At 50.6% G+C, this 13,830-nt stretch overlaps 2 protein-coding genes across 2 annotated transcripts; one reads left to right on the top strand and one right to left on the bottom strand.

Moving 5' to 3' along the window:
- The first annotated feature begins 653 nt into the window (after positions 1-653).
- LOC34621305 (NEDD8-activating enzyme E1 catalytic subunit) lies at positions 654-3,863 on the top strand. Its single transcript, XM_026338446.1, has 10 exons — positions 654-959; positions 1,148-1,202; positions 1,412-1,604; positions 1,894-2,011; positions 2,225-2,374; positions 2,501-2,558; positions 2,888-2,937; positions 3,073-3,183; positions 3,317-3,578; positions 3,706-3,863. Exons 1-10 carry the CDS (start codon positions 654-656, stop codon positions 3,861-3,863), a joined length of 1,461 nt encoding a protein of 486 aa, XP_026194231.1.
- Positions 3,864-5,240: 1,377 nt separating this feature from the next.
- Positions 5,241-8,343, bottom strand: LOC34621304 (collagen alpha-1(III) chain). The gene is made up of 5 exons (XM_026338445.1): positions 8,204-8,343; positions 6,848-7,694; positions 6,037-6,186; positions 5,637-5,801; positions 5,241-5,453 (listed from the first exon to the last, which is right to left on the bottom strand). The coding sequence occupies exons 1-5, from the start codon at positions 8,341-8,343 to the stop codon at positions 5,241-5,243; spliced, it is 1,515 nt and encodes a 504-aa protein (XP_026194230.1).
- Between the last annotated feature and the right edge of the window lie 5,487 nt (positions 8,344-13,830).

Here is a 13,830-nt window from a genome sequence, read left to right as displayed (position 1 = left end):
GCAGGCGAGCACCCTACCTATAAAACAATAGAAAGGTGAGGCACCTGAGGATGCCAAGTATACATTAGAGGACCATTAAGCAGGGCAGCCTCTATGGCAGCGTTCCACTCTGAAGAGCATGCGGAATGCCAGAAGAAAGAAGGGCCTCTTTCCCTGCCTTCCCGGCGAAGCTTCTTAATCCTCTTGAAAGCGGACTGCCAAAACAATGCGAACACTGCAAAGAATAGCGTAACTTGTAGGACAGCTGGAGGAGTCCAACAGCGGCGGTAGCGGCCTGGAGGGGCCCTCAGCCGCTGCATTCTTGTGGTTGTGGTGCTGTCTCCGCCACAAGAAAATAGGAATTTGTTATAGTCATAGCTCTCGTGATATACTGGGTATGTGCAGGGGCACATGAGCAATGAGCCACTGTCTTGGAATGATTATTCCCAGCCACGACCTCTGTCACTGCTGCATAGGAATTGCTACAAACCGGAAGGCTTCGCAGCGCAGAATGACCCTCTGCTTTCTGCAGGGTGCTTATATACCTCTCGTGAGCGCCTGATCAATAAAATCGGGACTCGCCACTTGTCACATCTAGCGGTACGGACTCGCCTCTCTGAAGGGGGAAGGGGCAGCTGGGCACCCATAAGAATCCGTAGGGGGATTGGCTCGTCATGGAAGGACAAGAGATTGGCGGGAGATTCCCGGGGTCGCCTCCAGGCGAAAACTCCCAGGCCACGGCCTCGCACCATGAAAAGCGGTCTGCAACAGCCGCCACTGCTGCTGTACCTCAGTCTGAGCCTTGCATCACTGCGGAAGAGAGTGGTAGGAGCGTCAAAGGCGATAACAAAAGCATGCGACAGCCGGCTTGGCGACTCCCTTGTGGGTCTAATAAGGAGGCACTGTACTCCCTTCGCTCTGTAACGGCTTTTCCGCAACCGTTCGCTGCACCTCCTCCTCTTTTTTCTCCTGGATGCCATGTGAGAAATTCTAGGAGCGTAGGAGGTTTTTGCTTCAGCGTCTTCCTCGCTGCCTCCTGCTATTTGAGTCGGTAGTGGAGTCATGAACAAGACCTCCTCCCCCCTCCTTCCCTGATTCTTCCGCCATCACCCCTTAAGGCCCCCCTATTTCGCGTCTCGCTGTCTCTCTCTGGCGATGCGACTCTCAGGTTCTCCAGCGCGTCGCAGAGTGCCGTGTCTTGGTAGTGGGAGCCGGCGGCCTTGGTGAATGTTATTTTATGCTATTCTTTTTTTCTCTCTCCAGAAAGGAGGAGTGCTGATCCAGTTGCTCTGCTGCTTAGAGGCTCCGCTCCCCAGCGACGCCCCACTCGCCTTCGGCTCCCTCCGTAGTTCCGCCATGTGCGATCTTGTATCTGTGATATCTGCTCATTTGCAGCGGCTGCTGCGGATGTGTCAGGTATTGCTATACGCAGGCTGCGAGTTGTTGAAAACCCTGTGCGTAAGCGGCTTCCGGGACCTGGCTGTGCTTGACTTAGACGTCGTGGCCGTTTCCAACTTGCATCGCCAGTTCCTTTTCAGAGAGGAACACGTGGGGAAGTTCAAGGCGGCTGTAGCAGCTGAAGTCCTCAATACCCGCTTCGCTCACCTCGGAGTCCGCATTGAGCCGTAAGCACTGCCTTAGGCGACCTAGAATGCGACGCCCTTGCAGCTCACTGCCTAAAGTCTACAAGTGCAACCGTGAGCTTTTAGAGTTGCTTGGCGCGCAGTGAGCTGCTCCCCCAGTGTACAGCTTTCGACCAAGAAAATCTTCGTCACTTGCTGCGCCTGTGACAGCCATGGCGTGTAGTTGGCTGGGATGACTGGGGCCCTCATGGGAGCATTCGACCTTTAGACGCCTACAGGACAGCAAAATTTCGGGAAATTTTGTGTGTGGCTTCGTGGAACCACGGTGCAGACACTGCTGCAGGCTGCAGGACAAGCCTCTCTCTTTCTTCCGTGGCTTTGGTGTCGTTATTGGAGGCCTCGACTGTGTTGAAACACGACGTTGGCTTAACAGTCGCATGCATCAGCTGGTGTGTGGCTGCTACCCGCCGCTTCCTGTCATGCTGTCGCTGACTACTTTTCGATTTGCCCTTGTCAAGCGTACAGCGTATGCCTCCCGGGGCTCTCGAACGTTGCTATCGTTTCAAGCTGCTGCCTGCGGCTCCTTTAGAGCAGTCTCACGGGAGCAGTAGGTGGGTATGCATACGCACAGCCCATAGTCGCCCCGTGCTCCTATGATTCAGGTTGAACGAGACAGCATGGGGGCTATTTCGATGGAAACAGCACCACTTCTCTTGGATGGAGGCACTGAGGGCTTGCGCGGCCAAATGCGATTTTGTATCCCTGGGGTAACGGCATGTTATGAATGCGGAATAGGAACCCTCGCCCTCCAGGTAGGCTTCCACTGTGAGAAACATGTGTTGAACGCTTACTTGCGGTGCGAATTGGTGGACACACAACTCGTCTGTCATCGTTGCAATGCATCGTTTGAGCCAGTGCTGCGAGATTGCCACGTGCAGGCGGCTTACCCCCTTTGCACGATCGCCACCACTCCCCGGCAGCCCGAGCACTGCGTTGGTGAGTCACCACAGGCTGGCTATTCGCTTTGCCATCCACGTCAATCTCCCCGCAGTGCGACACTCAACAAGATAGGAACTGCGTCTTGAGCCTACCATGACAGGAAACGGCTACTGCGGAAGCCTTTCCCTTCCTTAATTGAAGATCTATACGCTGCCACATTTTATGCCGCTGCAATTGGGGTGCTTCCAGTGCAGCTCGCTGCTGCTCGAATGGCCAAACAGGGGTGGCCTGGCGAACTCTTCCATTCTGTTGTGACGCGGTGGTCCTGCGCAGCCAACCGTTGATTTGGAGTTTTGTGGTTCTTTGTGCGTTTTGGATGTGTCCAGAGTACTGTCTAGTGGTCCAGTGGGTTAAGGAGCATCCGGATGAGCAGATAGTGCGCTGATTTACTCCTAAGACATGCCTCGCTCGTTGTCTAGACCCCATGAAGATGCATGTCAACAGAATGCTGCACGAGTGACTCCAGCACTGCAGTTGGGCGGCTGTATGTTCTGCTTTTCGTGCGCCGCAGGATCTGGACAACCCCGATCACCTTTCATGGCTTTTTGCAGCCTCAAAGAGCCGGGCGGAGAAGTTTGGCATTGAGGGAGTTACTTACAGGCTTACAACTGGGGTTGCTAAGGTAGGCCTTGTCCTGCCCAGCAGTTGGCGACTGTCTGTCAACGCAGATCGATCTGATATGGTTTGATGCTTTCTCCTCATACCCGAAATTCCAAACCTCAGCTCAACTGTGTGTGCCTCATGACTTTGCGCAGCGGATTGTTCCCGCGGTTTCGAGCACAAACGCCATCGTCGCGGCCTTGCTGGTGCAGGAGGCTTTCCGCTTCAAAACCTTCTGCTGCTGCAGCGCCGCTGACCGGAGCGATGATGGCGAGCTAGAAAATTATATCATGTACTCGGGAGACGCACAGACGTATATGCACACGTTCGCTCTCGAACGGAACCCAGTAAGGCACAGAACACCGCATTTGAGGGACGCAGCCCTGTGTGATCGGTACCCCGAAGTTTTGCTTTCCAGCGAATAGTGGACGGGCGCTTTACCGCTGGAGCACTAAATTCTGATAATGCTGCTCGTGCTGGTCGCTATTACACTCAGGATTGTCTCGTGTGTAGCCGGCGGGAGCTTCACATACCCGCAGAGAAGAGCTGGACGCTGGCGCGACTTTTAGAGGAGTTGCAGAAGCAGGCCCATTTAAACAAGCCGTCCATTCGGGGGCCACAGGTGCTCCACAAGATTCCTTGTCTGCCAGGCTCATCCACCAGTTAGACCCCTTGAGCAGAGCCAACAACAGTGCAGCTTAGTCCGTGCAGTAGTCGCGCGCTGGAGACAGCAGATGTCAGGCAAGCCCTCTGTGGGTACGAGTTGTCCCAGGATTCTGCTTCGCTGGTGTTCTCAGGACTTTCTGTTCATACAGAATCCACCGTCGCTACGAGAGCAGCATGAATGGAAGCTCGATCTGACCATTGCGTATGCCACACTCTATGCAGTAGTCCCTCTCACAACACTTTACAGCAAATTACCATCGCAGCTCCTTGGTGCTGGCAATGGTCTCAGGACGTTCTCTGCACTCCTGCGCACATAGCTTCTACGCTTTGCCAAAGGGCATTACTTCTGCTTCAGTTAATCGCAGGGTAGCGGAGTCTAGAGGCATCAACTCTCTAGAGCGCAACAGCAGAGGGAGCTGACTGATCTCTAAAGTCCGGCTTGTTTTGTGCCTCAGAGAATTGTTGGAAAAGGGCCTCCTTAGTGAGAGTCAGCCCCTCTTCGTCACGGATCCAAGTTTCACATCAGGGATTGAGCTTTTCATATTCGATAAGGCCCAGCAATAAGGGCTTGTCGAAGACTAAACTAGGCAGCTGAAAGCCAGCTGGCAAACAATGCTGCGTACTCGCATGAGAATGCGCTGCCTTTGTTTTTTTGTAGTTTAGCGGCACTCAGAAGGCAGGGTAGGTTTGTGAGAACAGAAATTCACTTATATGCTTAGGAGCGCACTAGCCCTTCCTTAAATTTGTAGCATGGCAACTTCATATATATATATATGTATACGCTTGTATCTGATTCGTAGACTGCTCAACACCGAGGCCCTTTGGCTGATCTAGGGAACTTCATGCGGCTCGTACCATCAGAAACCCCAACGAGCTCTTAGGGATCCCCAGGCTGCCAAAGTTTTGAGCACAACATAAAATGGAGGGCATGTGTAAGGACGATTAGGCAGAAAACAACGATGGAAGCACACCAGCGCCTCCACCTGCTGCGGAAATGTGTAGAGCAGCTTTTATAGAAAGTTGCCACAGTGAACTATGGCACTAAAACTTGTAGGAATGTGTGGAATTGAATTGCCAGATTCTGGCATCTTGATTCAGACCATGTGCACGCATCAGCTGCACCATAGTCTTCAAGAAAAATAGGGTTCGATTAAACCCATGGTACTATATGCAGCAAGAACCATGGACGTCTGTCAATCTCAATAGACACCCATTGGCCGCTCTCTCCAAATCCATTACGATATCATGTGCAGTTCATTCACGATGCATCTAATCGCTAGAGTTTGGAACGGAACACTCCTTCCCCGTCCCCCTTCCCCCCATAACATGCCTGCATCCCAACCGTTGCCTCTGCTGTGCCATATCCATACTTTAACATGCGCCTTTCTCCGGGGGGTTATGCGCTCGGGATTCTTAACTTGCCTCCGCCACAGGGGAAGAAGGTTTAGCATTAGCCGACTTAGGGACTTTAAAGCTTAGGTCCTTCATCTTCCAGCAACCAACAAAGCCGAAATTTACCCACTTGGAGCCAGAGAGCACCATGAGTTGCCCCTCGGGGCCAATGATCCACAGGCGGTTTCGCTCATCAAACGTTAAATCTGTTAACCTCAGTGCCCCCGGAATATCCTGCACAATCCACAATGGATCCTCAGCGTATAGCAGCGAAATGGCTGACTTCAAACCTTCAATGCGGAACAGCTGTCTTGACAGTATCCGCATCATGCACAGAACAAAGTGTACGCTTCAAGCAGTCATCATGCCATAAATTGTGGTGTCCTTAGAGTGTATCTTGCTTGTACATCTACTCACCTTTACGTCCCATTCCTCCTCTTGCTCGTTCCAGACCGCCAGCTCACACGCCGTATTGAGGGCCCACAAATTACCCTTCCGATCAAACGTAATGGCCTTTAGTTTGTGGAAGCCGTGCTGCGCCTTGCGGTCCAATGAGTATCCACTCCATCGCAACAGCTCTCCCTGAGAAGTCACCATAATTTTCAAGAAAACCTGAGGTGTGAGGAAAATCCCACTGAAAGTGAATGCCCAACGACAACACCAATGAGAAAGCGCCGTGAAGCCCTGCAGCTTTGCTGCATTCAATAAGCTATTCAAACCTTAATATAGCCTTAATATGCAATGTTTAGCTAGCGGTTGAATCGAGATCCCTGTACGTCCGGTTAAAGGAATTTGGAACCGATTACTAGCCACTCACAAGGCGGTTAACGGCCCAGAGGGAGCCGTCTAGAGGATTAAAAGCCAGATCCACCAGATATTCATTGCCGAGCAGGCCCAAAGATCTGAAGCCTGAGTTGGTCAGGCGACCAACTTCCCAGTTGTCGTTGATGCACCACAGTCGCCCTTCCTGCAGTCACACGCAATCAGGCAAGGAAGATCTGGTGACCTTTCGGTAGCCTTCACACTCCTCATAGGGGTTCTGAGCTTCTATTATACGCGTGCACGACACTGGTGCATCTTACAGGATCATGAGTCAGCTTGATAAAAGCCACGCCTCCTACACGGCGACATTTCCACTGGAATCCAGTCCAGTTGCCAAGATCCCCGTTTTCGCGCAGAACAACCAAGTTCTTGAACGTCTAAACAAACACCCGAAGACCCCTATCAAGAGCTATATATGGTCTGATAATTTGGCGGTAATCTATCACCATTTTAGGAGGCTCAGCATTGAGCAAATCGATCCGGAAGGAGTGGTGAATGCGAAGTGAGAAAGGAATATTAGGACAACAGCTTACTCCAAAGCCTCCTTTGATGGCCAAATCCTCTTCAATCTCGTCATCTTCTCCGCCATCGACTTTGCCCTAGGCAAAGAAAGGCATGCGCGTTTCTTCCAGAAGTTCAGATGAACGTAAATCTCTTTCGTCTTACCGTAGCTATAGCAGCGAAGTAAGGTGGAGACCCTGTTTTCGTGATATATGTCTTTTCCAGGGCTAGTAACTACAAGAGGCTGCTCTTACCTACGTGCGATGCTCTGCTGAGTGTGGCGAAAGGGACAAAGTTGCACTTACACGGGTTTTTCGTGTGGGTCTGTGCACAACCAGCTTCGGGGCATGCGGATGAACGGGCTTCGAGGGAGACGGTTGCTGCTGCATCTTGCCCATGGGCGGGTGGCTCATGTCGGGCCTTCCATGATGACCGTCGCCAATGCCGAATTCTGGAGGTGGCCCTGCCCGCATAAATCCGCGCATATCAGGCGGGCCTCCAGTTCCGCCGCCCCCTTCCATAGATCTCTGAGGCGCCTCAAAGTGCCCTGACGGACCACGCATCATCTGCATCGGTGGTGCCCCCATGGGGCCCCCAGGACGACGCATTTGCGGTCCAGGGCCTCCTGGTCCACCCATTTGAGGCTGCATTGGTCTACCAGCTCCTGGTGGACCACTGGGTCTCATAGACATCGGACCTCCAGGAGGCCCGCCCATTGGACCACCCATTGGACCTCCAGGTGGTCCACCCATAGGACCACCGCGTTGGCCCCCCATGGGTCCTCCCGCGAATCCTCCCATGGGACCCCGTGGAAAGTCGCGGAAACTTCCTTGGGCGTTGATCCCTCCAGGCCTTGGGCCTTGAGGTCCTCCAGGAGGCCCGCCAGGCCCTACTGGCCGCATTGCGGGCCCCCCAATTTGCTGTACCCCAGGAGGTCCGGGCCTTTGGGGGGCGTTCATAGGTCCTGCCATTCCAGGACCTCGTGGCTGTTGCTGCATTGGCCTTTGGGCTGGGCCGCCCGGGCCGCTAGTTTGGCCTGGCTGGCCCCTAAAGGCCGGGGGACCGCCTGCTTGAGGAGGAGGCTGCATGGCTGATAAGTTGTCGTAATATGTAGATGATTGTGCCCTTGTTTGTCTGTCACTGTCACTGGCGCTTCATGCAATGCGATGGGACATAAGGCTGCACAATACACACAATACGGCAGCCTCTATGTTTGTCCTACGTCATCCAATGCGTAGACTCAGGATTAGAGCTATGCCTGGAAGGAAATGGAGAAAACAGATGGCCCCAAGGAGGGGTGAGGCATGTGCCCGTTGGCTCGATGCTGTGCGTGCAGGGTGCCTCCGGCTCAGGGGAACGAAGGACGGCTGCTATTGGGGTAGACATTTGGCAGAAGACTTACCATTTATTTGAAAAACAACTTAAATCGGGATGCTCACGCCAATACCAAACAGCGAGAGGCTCGGCGGTGGCTCAGGTAGCGACGGGCGAAAGACGGGTGGAGCTAAGATGTACCGCGGAGCCCCTACTGAAGGCTGTGCACGACAGTTTATCCTTCGTTTCACGATATCACCGCTGCTGGTCAATGCAAACCACTCATTTTTGCTGCTTCTTATACCTTCCAATGAAAGGAAGCCATTGGCCCAGCACCGACATAGCACCGCCGACCGGTGGGCGCCTTCTGGGCCGCCGCCCCAAAGGCCACGTGGCTGGACCAGCCGTGATCCTGTTGTTTCCTTGCTTGCTGTATTCCAATTTCAAAAACAAATTGGTGGGCATCAGTAGTGGAGTAGCCCTCCATATTGAATGTTTTGTGGCGATTTTCCACTACACACCGGTATACTACTTATTTTACAAACGGAACTTCTTATGGGGACTTCCGGATCATTCACAGGGTCCCTTGACACTCCCTCTACAGGCATCCAGAAGAAGTGTGTGTGTTACAGTCAAACTCATTCAAGCCTGAACAAATTGATGCACGCATTGGGGTACTCGTGTCCCCTTTATGAGGCCCTACAATATCCTGGAATCTCAAACTGCCGAATGAAGTTGAAACCCATATGCTGGAGTTCTGCCTTCACTAGCATACGCATCCTGACTGAGCCAATGAGAACAGAGCAGAATGGAGGGTCTAATGGCGTGTCTCGGCTGGCCCGATTTGGCCTCAAATCTGTTCGAGAAGGCCAAGCTAGTGGGTAGCTTACATCTCTCTGGCCCTCCATCTAAGGCCTCTTTAGGGACGCTCCAATATCCAACTCAATAAAAGCTTTATACACAGGCATCGAGTGTTGTTCCAAAAGATATTTCCCCCTAACCCTGCAATCTCTGGCGAGTTCAGTGTTCTCGGCAATATTTGCTACACTACTTCTACTCAATAAGCAGCAAGAAAGTGACTGCTTGTATTGTCTGTTCTCACACACTATTTATTATGGACTAATGCTAGCTCAACAGGGTAAGAAGCAATGCTGGGGGTCCTGTAGTAGATGCAAAGTGCAACTAACTGTGCTCGGATCGCTTAGACGGTGCAGCTACACAAACCATGGCTGTCCCCCACCGCTCATGTAAAAGCCCCTGATATGGTAAAAATGTAGACATGCGATGAACACCATTAGCATGTCGGACACTCAAACCGAAGATCCTATTCGCTGCCAAGTAATGATACATTCTAAATTAACCTCGGGGTCACTCAGTTGCTCGAGCGTGCCACCTACCTGTCATTGAGGGGTGGAGCCTGTCACGTTTCACCAAGCTCTCAGTAAGGAAAAATTTAGCCTCAGGTGTGTTGCAAATTTAATGCAAAGCTATTGGATGCCTTCCCAGGATAACTCTCTTTTTCCCTTTGTCCGCGCCTCTATAGTTGCCGATCTACTGGGAGAGGGATAATTAGGGTGCGGCGTTGCTGCTGCCCCACAGCACTCTGAGTTTTAGCAGCTAGTTGTGCATAGCATCTTGGATATACTCTCGGATGATTCCGTCTTGTTATGCCGAGTTAATAGCCTTCTGCAAAATATAGGATAGACGAACGCACAAACCAATTACTCAATCTACTATTGATTCTGCGATATTCTATAACCAGTGTATTAGAGAGTATTTAGGTGTAGCGTAGCCCGATCGACATTTTTCCATGTTCAACGCATGCCCTTGTTTTGCACCCGTCTGTTAAGAGTATTTGCATGCTGGATAATGGAGGAGTTCCTGCCCTTTCTGAACTCCCCAGGCAGGGAGGAACACGAAAAGTAACCCGACTGGAAAGCGCGGCACTGGCACCAGCCTTCGAAGACAAGTAGCAGGGAGGGAAAAATCTAACCCTAGCCAACAGTGAACGAACAACCAAACAAGCGAGACCGTAGGAGCACAATGGCTGACTGCCGTCGGAATGCTGAAAATGTGAGTCGTCTCCCAAGAGAAAACGACATCAGTAAATTGTGCAAAGGGAATGAATTTCACGCTAGTTCACAGTGCTATCTTGCTTCAAACAACCAACTCTGCACGCTAGTGCATCCGATGCACGAAGCATAGTCGACTTGAAGGCCCCAAAACTGGCTTAAGAAAGACTTTAAGGACAACCTACGCGGGAATTTCTCTGCAGAAATCTGAGTCTGGTAAACATCATAATAATGGCCGGAAACGTGTCAAGTAACATCTATTGATAAAAGTAACCGCTTCATGCAGTGCCTGCCCTAAAGAAAGAAACTGGTCAAGGAACTGGAGGAATGACGTCTAGGCGACTAGCGTTGTTTAACTAACAGACCCGTATATTCTCCAGCAGGTAAAAATGCCTAGAGCTGCTCCCCCAGAAACCACTTAAGTTGGCCTTCCCCATCCAATCTCACAAGCAACTACCGTCAAGTGTCATCAGCACTTGATAGTCCTAGTATCCAGCGTCTCTACGTTTTCCTGTGGATCGTTCACCTTCACAGGAATTAGCTGCGTACGTGGCAAATTTCACGAATACTTCGGAGAGTGTTCTAAACTTTGAAGGAACCCAATACTAATAGCTCTGCGGCAACTTTAAGTTTTGGGGCGATTGACAAAGTATAAACTAGCATTGATTTTAGAGAGAATCACGAATATTCCTAGCCAAATGGCCACTCAGATCTTCGTCTGGTTACCTGGTGCTCCTTGCAGAGCCTGCTGACGCATCAGGACCTGATGTTCACACTCAAATACACAGCCAACCCCGCGTATCTTAATTCCAGTACTTCTCTCGTTTGAGCCCTGCGCGTACCGTTGGGTAGACCAACCAGCTGCATTCTGAGATCGTCCGCTGCTGAAGGCATGTCAGCCTTGGAGTACGAAGCCTAGGCCGGGACCAGAGAGGAAATCCTTCTTGTGGACCAGAGAGGTGGAAGAGCGGCTAGTAGGAAAATTGTTGTCCAAAAATGCGCCCAGTCTGCAAAATAAAAATAAGCCAAGAAATTGAATTGGTCTGAGCATCAAGTCGCATATGCTGTAGAAGAATGCGGTTGGTGAGCTCTGTCTACCCATCTGCCTCAGCGTGGTTTGCAGTGGCCCTAGTATGATCAATACGTAGGCGGGCCCTAGATCACGCTAGAACGCACTTACAAACATTGAAAATTAATATCAACCAAGACTCGTGAGGCGTTTGTTACGCTTTCAGACATAAGTAAGAATGATTGAGCGACTTCCTGAGCCGTCGTAGAGCTGGAGCAAGGGTTGAAATGTGCATGTTTGCTGAGTCTGTCACAATAGCGTAAAAGCTACCGTGGCCATTGGCCTCCGATAGACCAAAAGCAAAGTCCATATAAGATCTGTTCAGAGCCTTTTAGGAGCCGTTGTTTTGCAAAAAGAGCTGGCTTTGTTAAAACTGGGCTGCTGGAGCTGCCGATAATTCAGACATGAGAGTACATGCTCCCCTGCCGCGGGACACATTCCAGGACCCCATGAGGACCACGAGAGCTTGTTCTCACGGATTCCACAATAGACTGAACGGACAGGGTTATCTGCCTTGCGTCAAAAAGGCACTGCACGGATCTAACATACAAGTCACGGACCTTGCTTGTACCGCTCCGTTCAAACTCTTCGTATGAAGAGATTTAACTCCAGACTCAATAGAAACTCAATAGGTAGTCATAAAATTTCTTGTTAGAGGCGCTTTCTCCTTCACCACGGCCTTCAAGAATTCCGACATTGGCAAAAAGGGACAGCCAGGGCGTGTATCTGCATCCTCTTGAGTACTCGGATAATTCGCACCTGGTTGCTCATTACACCTAGTCCACATGCAGAGAAGACTAGCTTATATAGTATTGAGATAACGCAATTCTGCGATGAATAAGGTCACGAAGAGACAACCCAATTATTCGAACTTTTGCGAAAGATTCTTGATAAATTAAATACAACTAGCTTAGCGCAAAAACTACAACGTTACTGGTACCAGAGCAACGGATTCTGCAATCCAATTTCGGTGGCTTGCCAATTCTGTAGTTCTGCTGTCAGTCCGTATGCCAAAGTCTCAGGGACTCTTCTTAACGTTTGAAGAAGCAGACTGCACTTCTGCGCCGTCTCATCGAATAACAGATCCACTTCGTATCCAGTGTCAACAAACGCTAGCATTTTTTGGACCAATAATACCAGCTTATATTAGCTTAGAACCGACCCATGATGGGTCTCCAACTGCGGCTGCATCCTCTGCAGGACCGTCACTGAGCCTCAGCCTGAAGGGGGGTGATCCTGATTCACCGTTTCTGCTCGCCAGGCAATCCCACCTGCTGGGCCTATTTTTCTCGTTCCTGTCTTGTGAATACAGCATGTGTTTGCATTTCCGAATTCTCTTTCCCAATTTCCCTCAGTGGAAACAGGTGAGTTGTTGAGAAGCTGTCTGAAGCTGCTCAGGAGTTCAGGTTCCATTTGGCATTCTTTTCTCTTTCCTCGTTGACCTTTTGCTAAAGCTGGCTGACACGGTCCCAAATTTCATAGGTTCTAAACTCCAAGTCTGTTCTTCCTTTTCAGCCCAAGACACAGGACGTGCACTCATTTGCTTCTGACATCTCAACTTGTGTAGCGTTCGTGCAAACCTCACCTGTTAGATATTGGATCGCGGAGTCGGTGACAACACCGCGACCACCACATCACACCTCCGGAAGACCAGACACAAGCCACTTATAAAGTGCCGTTCGTGTATATTGTGACCTTTGCGACAAAGCATTGAGAGGTTGATAGATTTACATAATTCAGTGAGCCCAGTTCCTTCATAAATTTCATTTGCGCTAATCTTTGGATAAATTTTCCTGGGCGTGAGACTTGTGGTACTGCCTGGAGGCGAATGTCCTTTACATAAAGAGAGCGACCACTAAAGTGTTCCTCCCTCATGCAAACAAGCAGCAAAGAGCACTTAGTTCTCTTCGTCTGCAGGGTTTAAAGCGAGTTACATCTTTAGCTACCTGATGAAATTTCCCAGTACTTGCCCATGGTACCGCGGAGATACTTCTCTGATCAGCAGAACCTTTTCAACGCACCAAAAAACCTTTATAGGTTTACAGTAAATGCGTTTCATACAGTACGAGCGTTCAAATAATCCTTGCAGGCTTGGTTGTGCCGTGTCAATGGGCGTTCTGCCGAAGTCTGCTTCCGTTACCAGGGGGTTTCTTTTTCAGATTGTTGTTCAACAGAATTTATTGATTAACCTACGGATGCCTTGATCCAAACCAGGCATACTGTGAGTAGTCATGAAGTCTCATTGCATCCACAACCAGTCAATGAGGGGTAATATTTGCATCAAGCTACGCGATGCTCCCTCTAAGCTCTCCTCGGGGGAACACCCAGCTCCACACTCAAGTCAAAATAGAGTTTTTGAGTGCTTTCCAAACGAAATCCCTCCTTCCCGTCCCCACGTCTCCCAGATTTCTCTTCATGATGGTAGAGGGGCAGCTAGGTTGCGCGTTGCTACATCTTCTAATAACTCAGAGCATTCACAGCTAGTTGCGCATAGCATCGAGTGCACATGCATGGAACGTTGAGGCTTCCTGCACTGTCTCAACAGCACCCTGCAATAGATGAGGCATATCGATTCGTCCTTTCTTCGCCAATTCTTATCACAGCATGGCTATTGCAGTACGAAATAATTAGGTGGAACTTCGCCCGCTACACCGGCAATACAACTTAAATCTAGGCAACGATATTGGCATTCACAACATTGCACACGGATTCATGTTGTCAATAGGACATGTAGCGCGGCTATGCACGTAGCTGAGCATCCACGGCGTAAATTTCGTTGGCGACTATGCATGGAGAAACTGTGGATGGGACAAGAAAACGGAGAGGCGGCTTT

The sequence above is a fragment of the Cyclospora cayetanensis genome, unplaced genomic scaffold, assembly GCF_002999335.1.
Source record: "Cyclospora cayetanensis isolate NF1_C8 unplaced genomic scaffold, CcayRef3 CcayRef3_contig_26, whole genome shotgun sequence".
NCBI lineage: Eukaryota > Apicomplexa > Conoidasida > Eucoccidiorida > Eimeriidae > Cyclospora > Cyclospora cayetanensis.
This window is presented reverse-complemented; position numbering and strand designations above follow the sequence as displayed.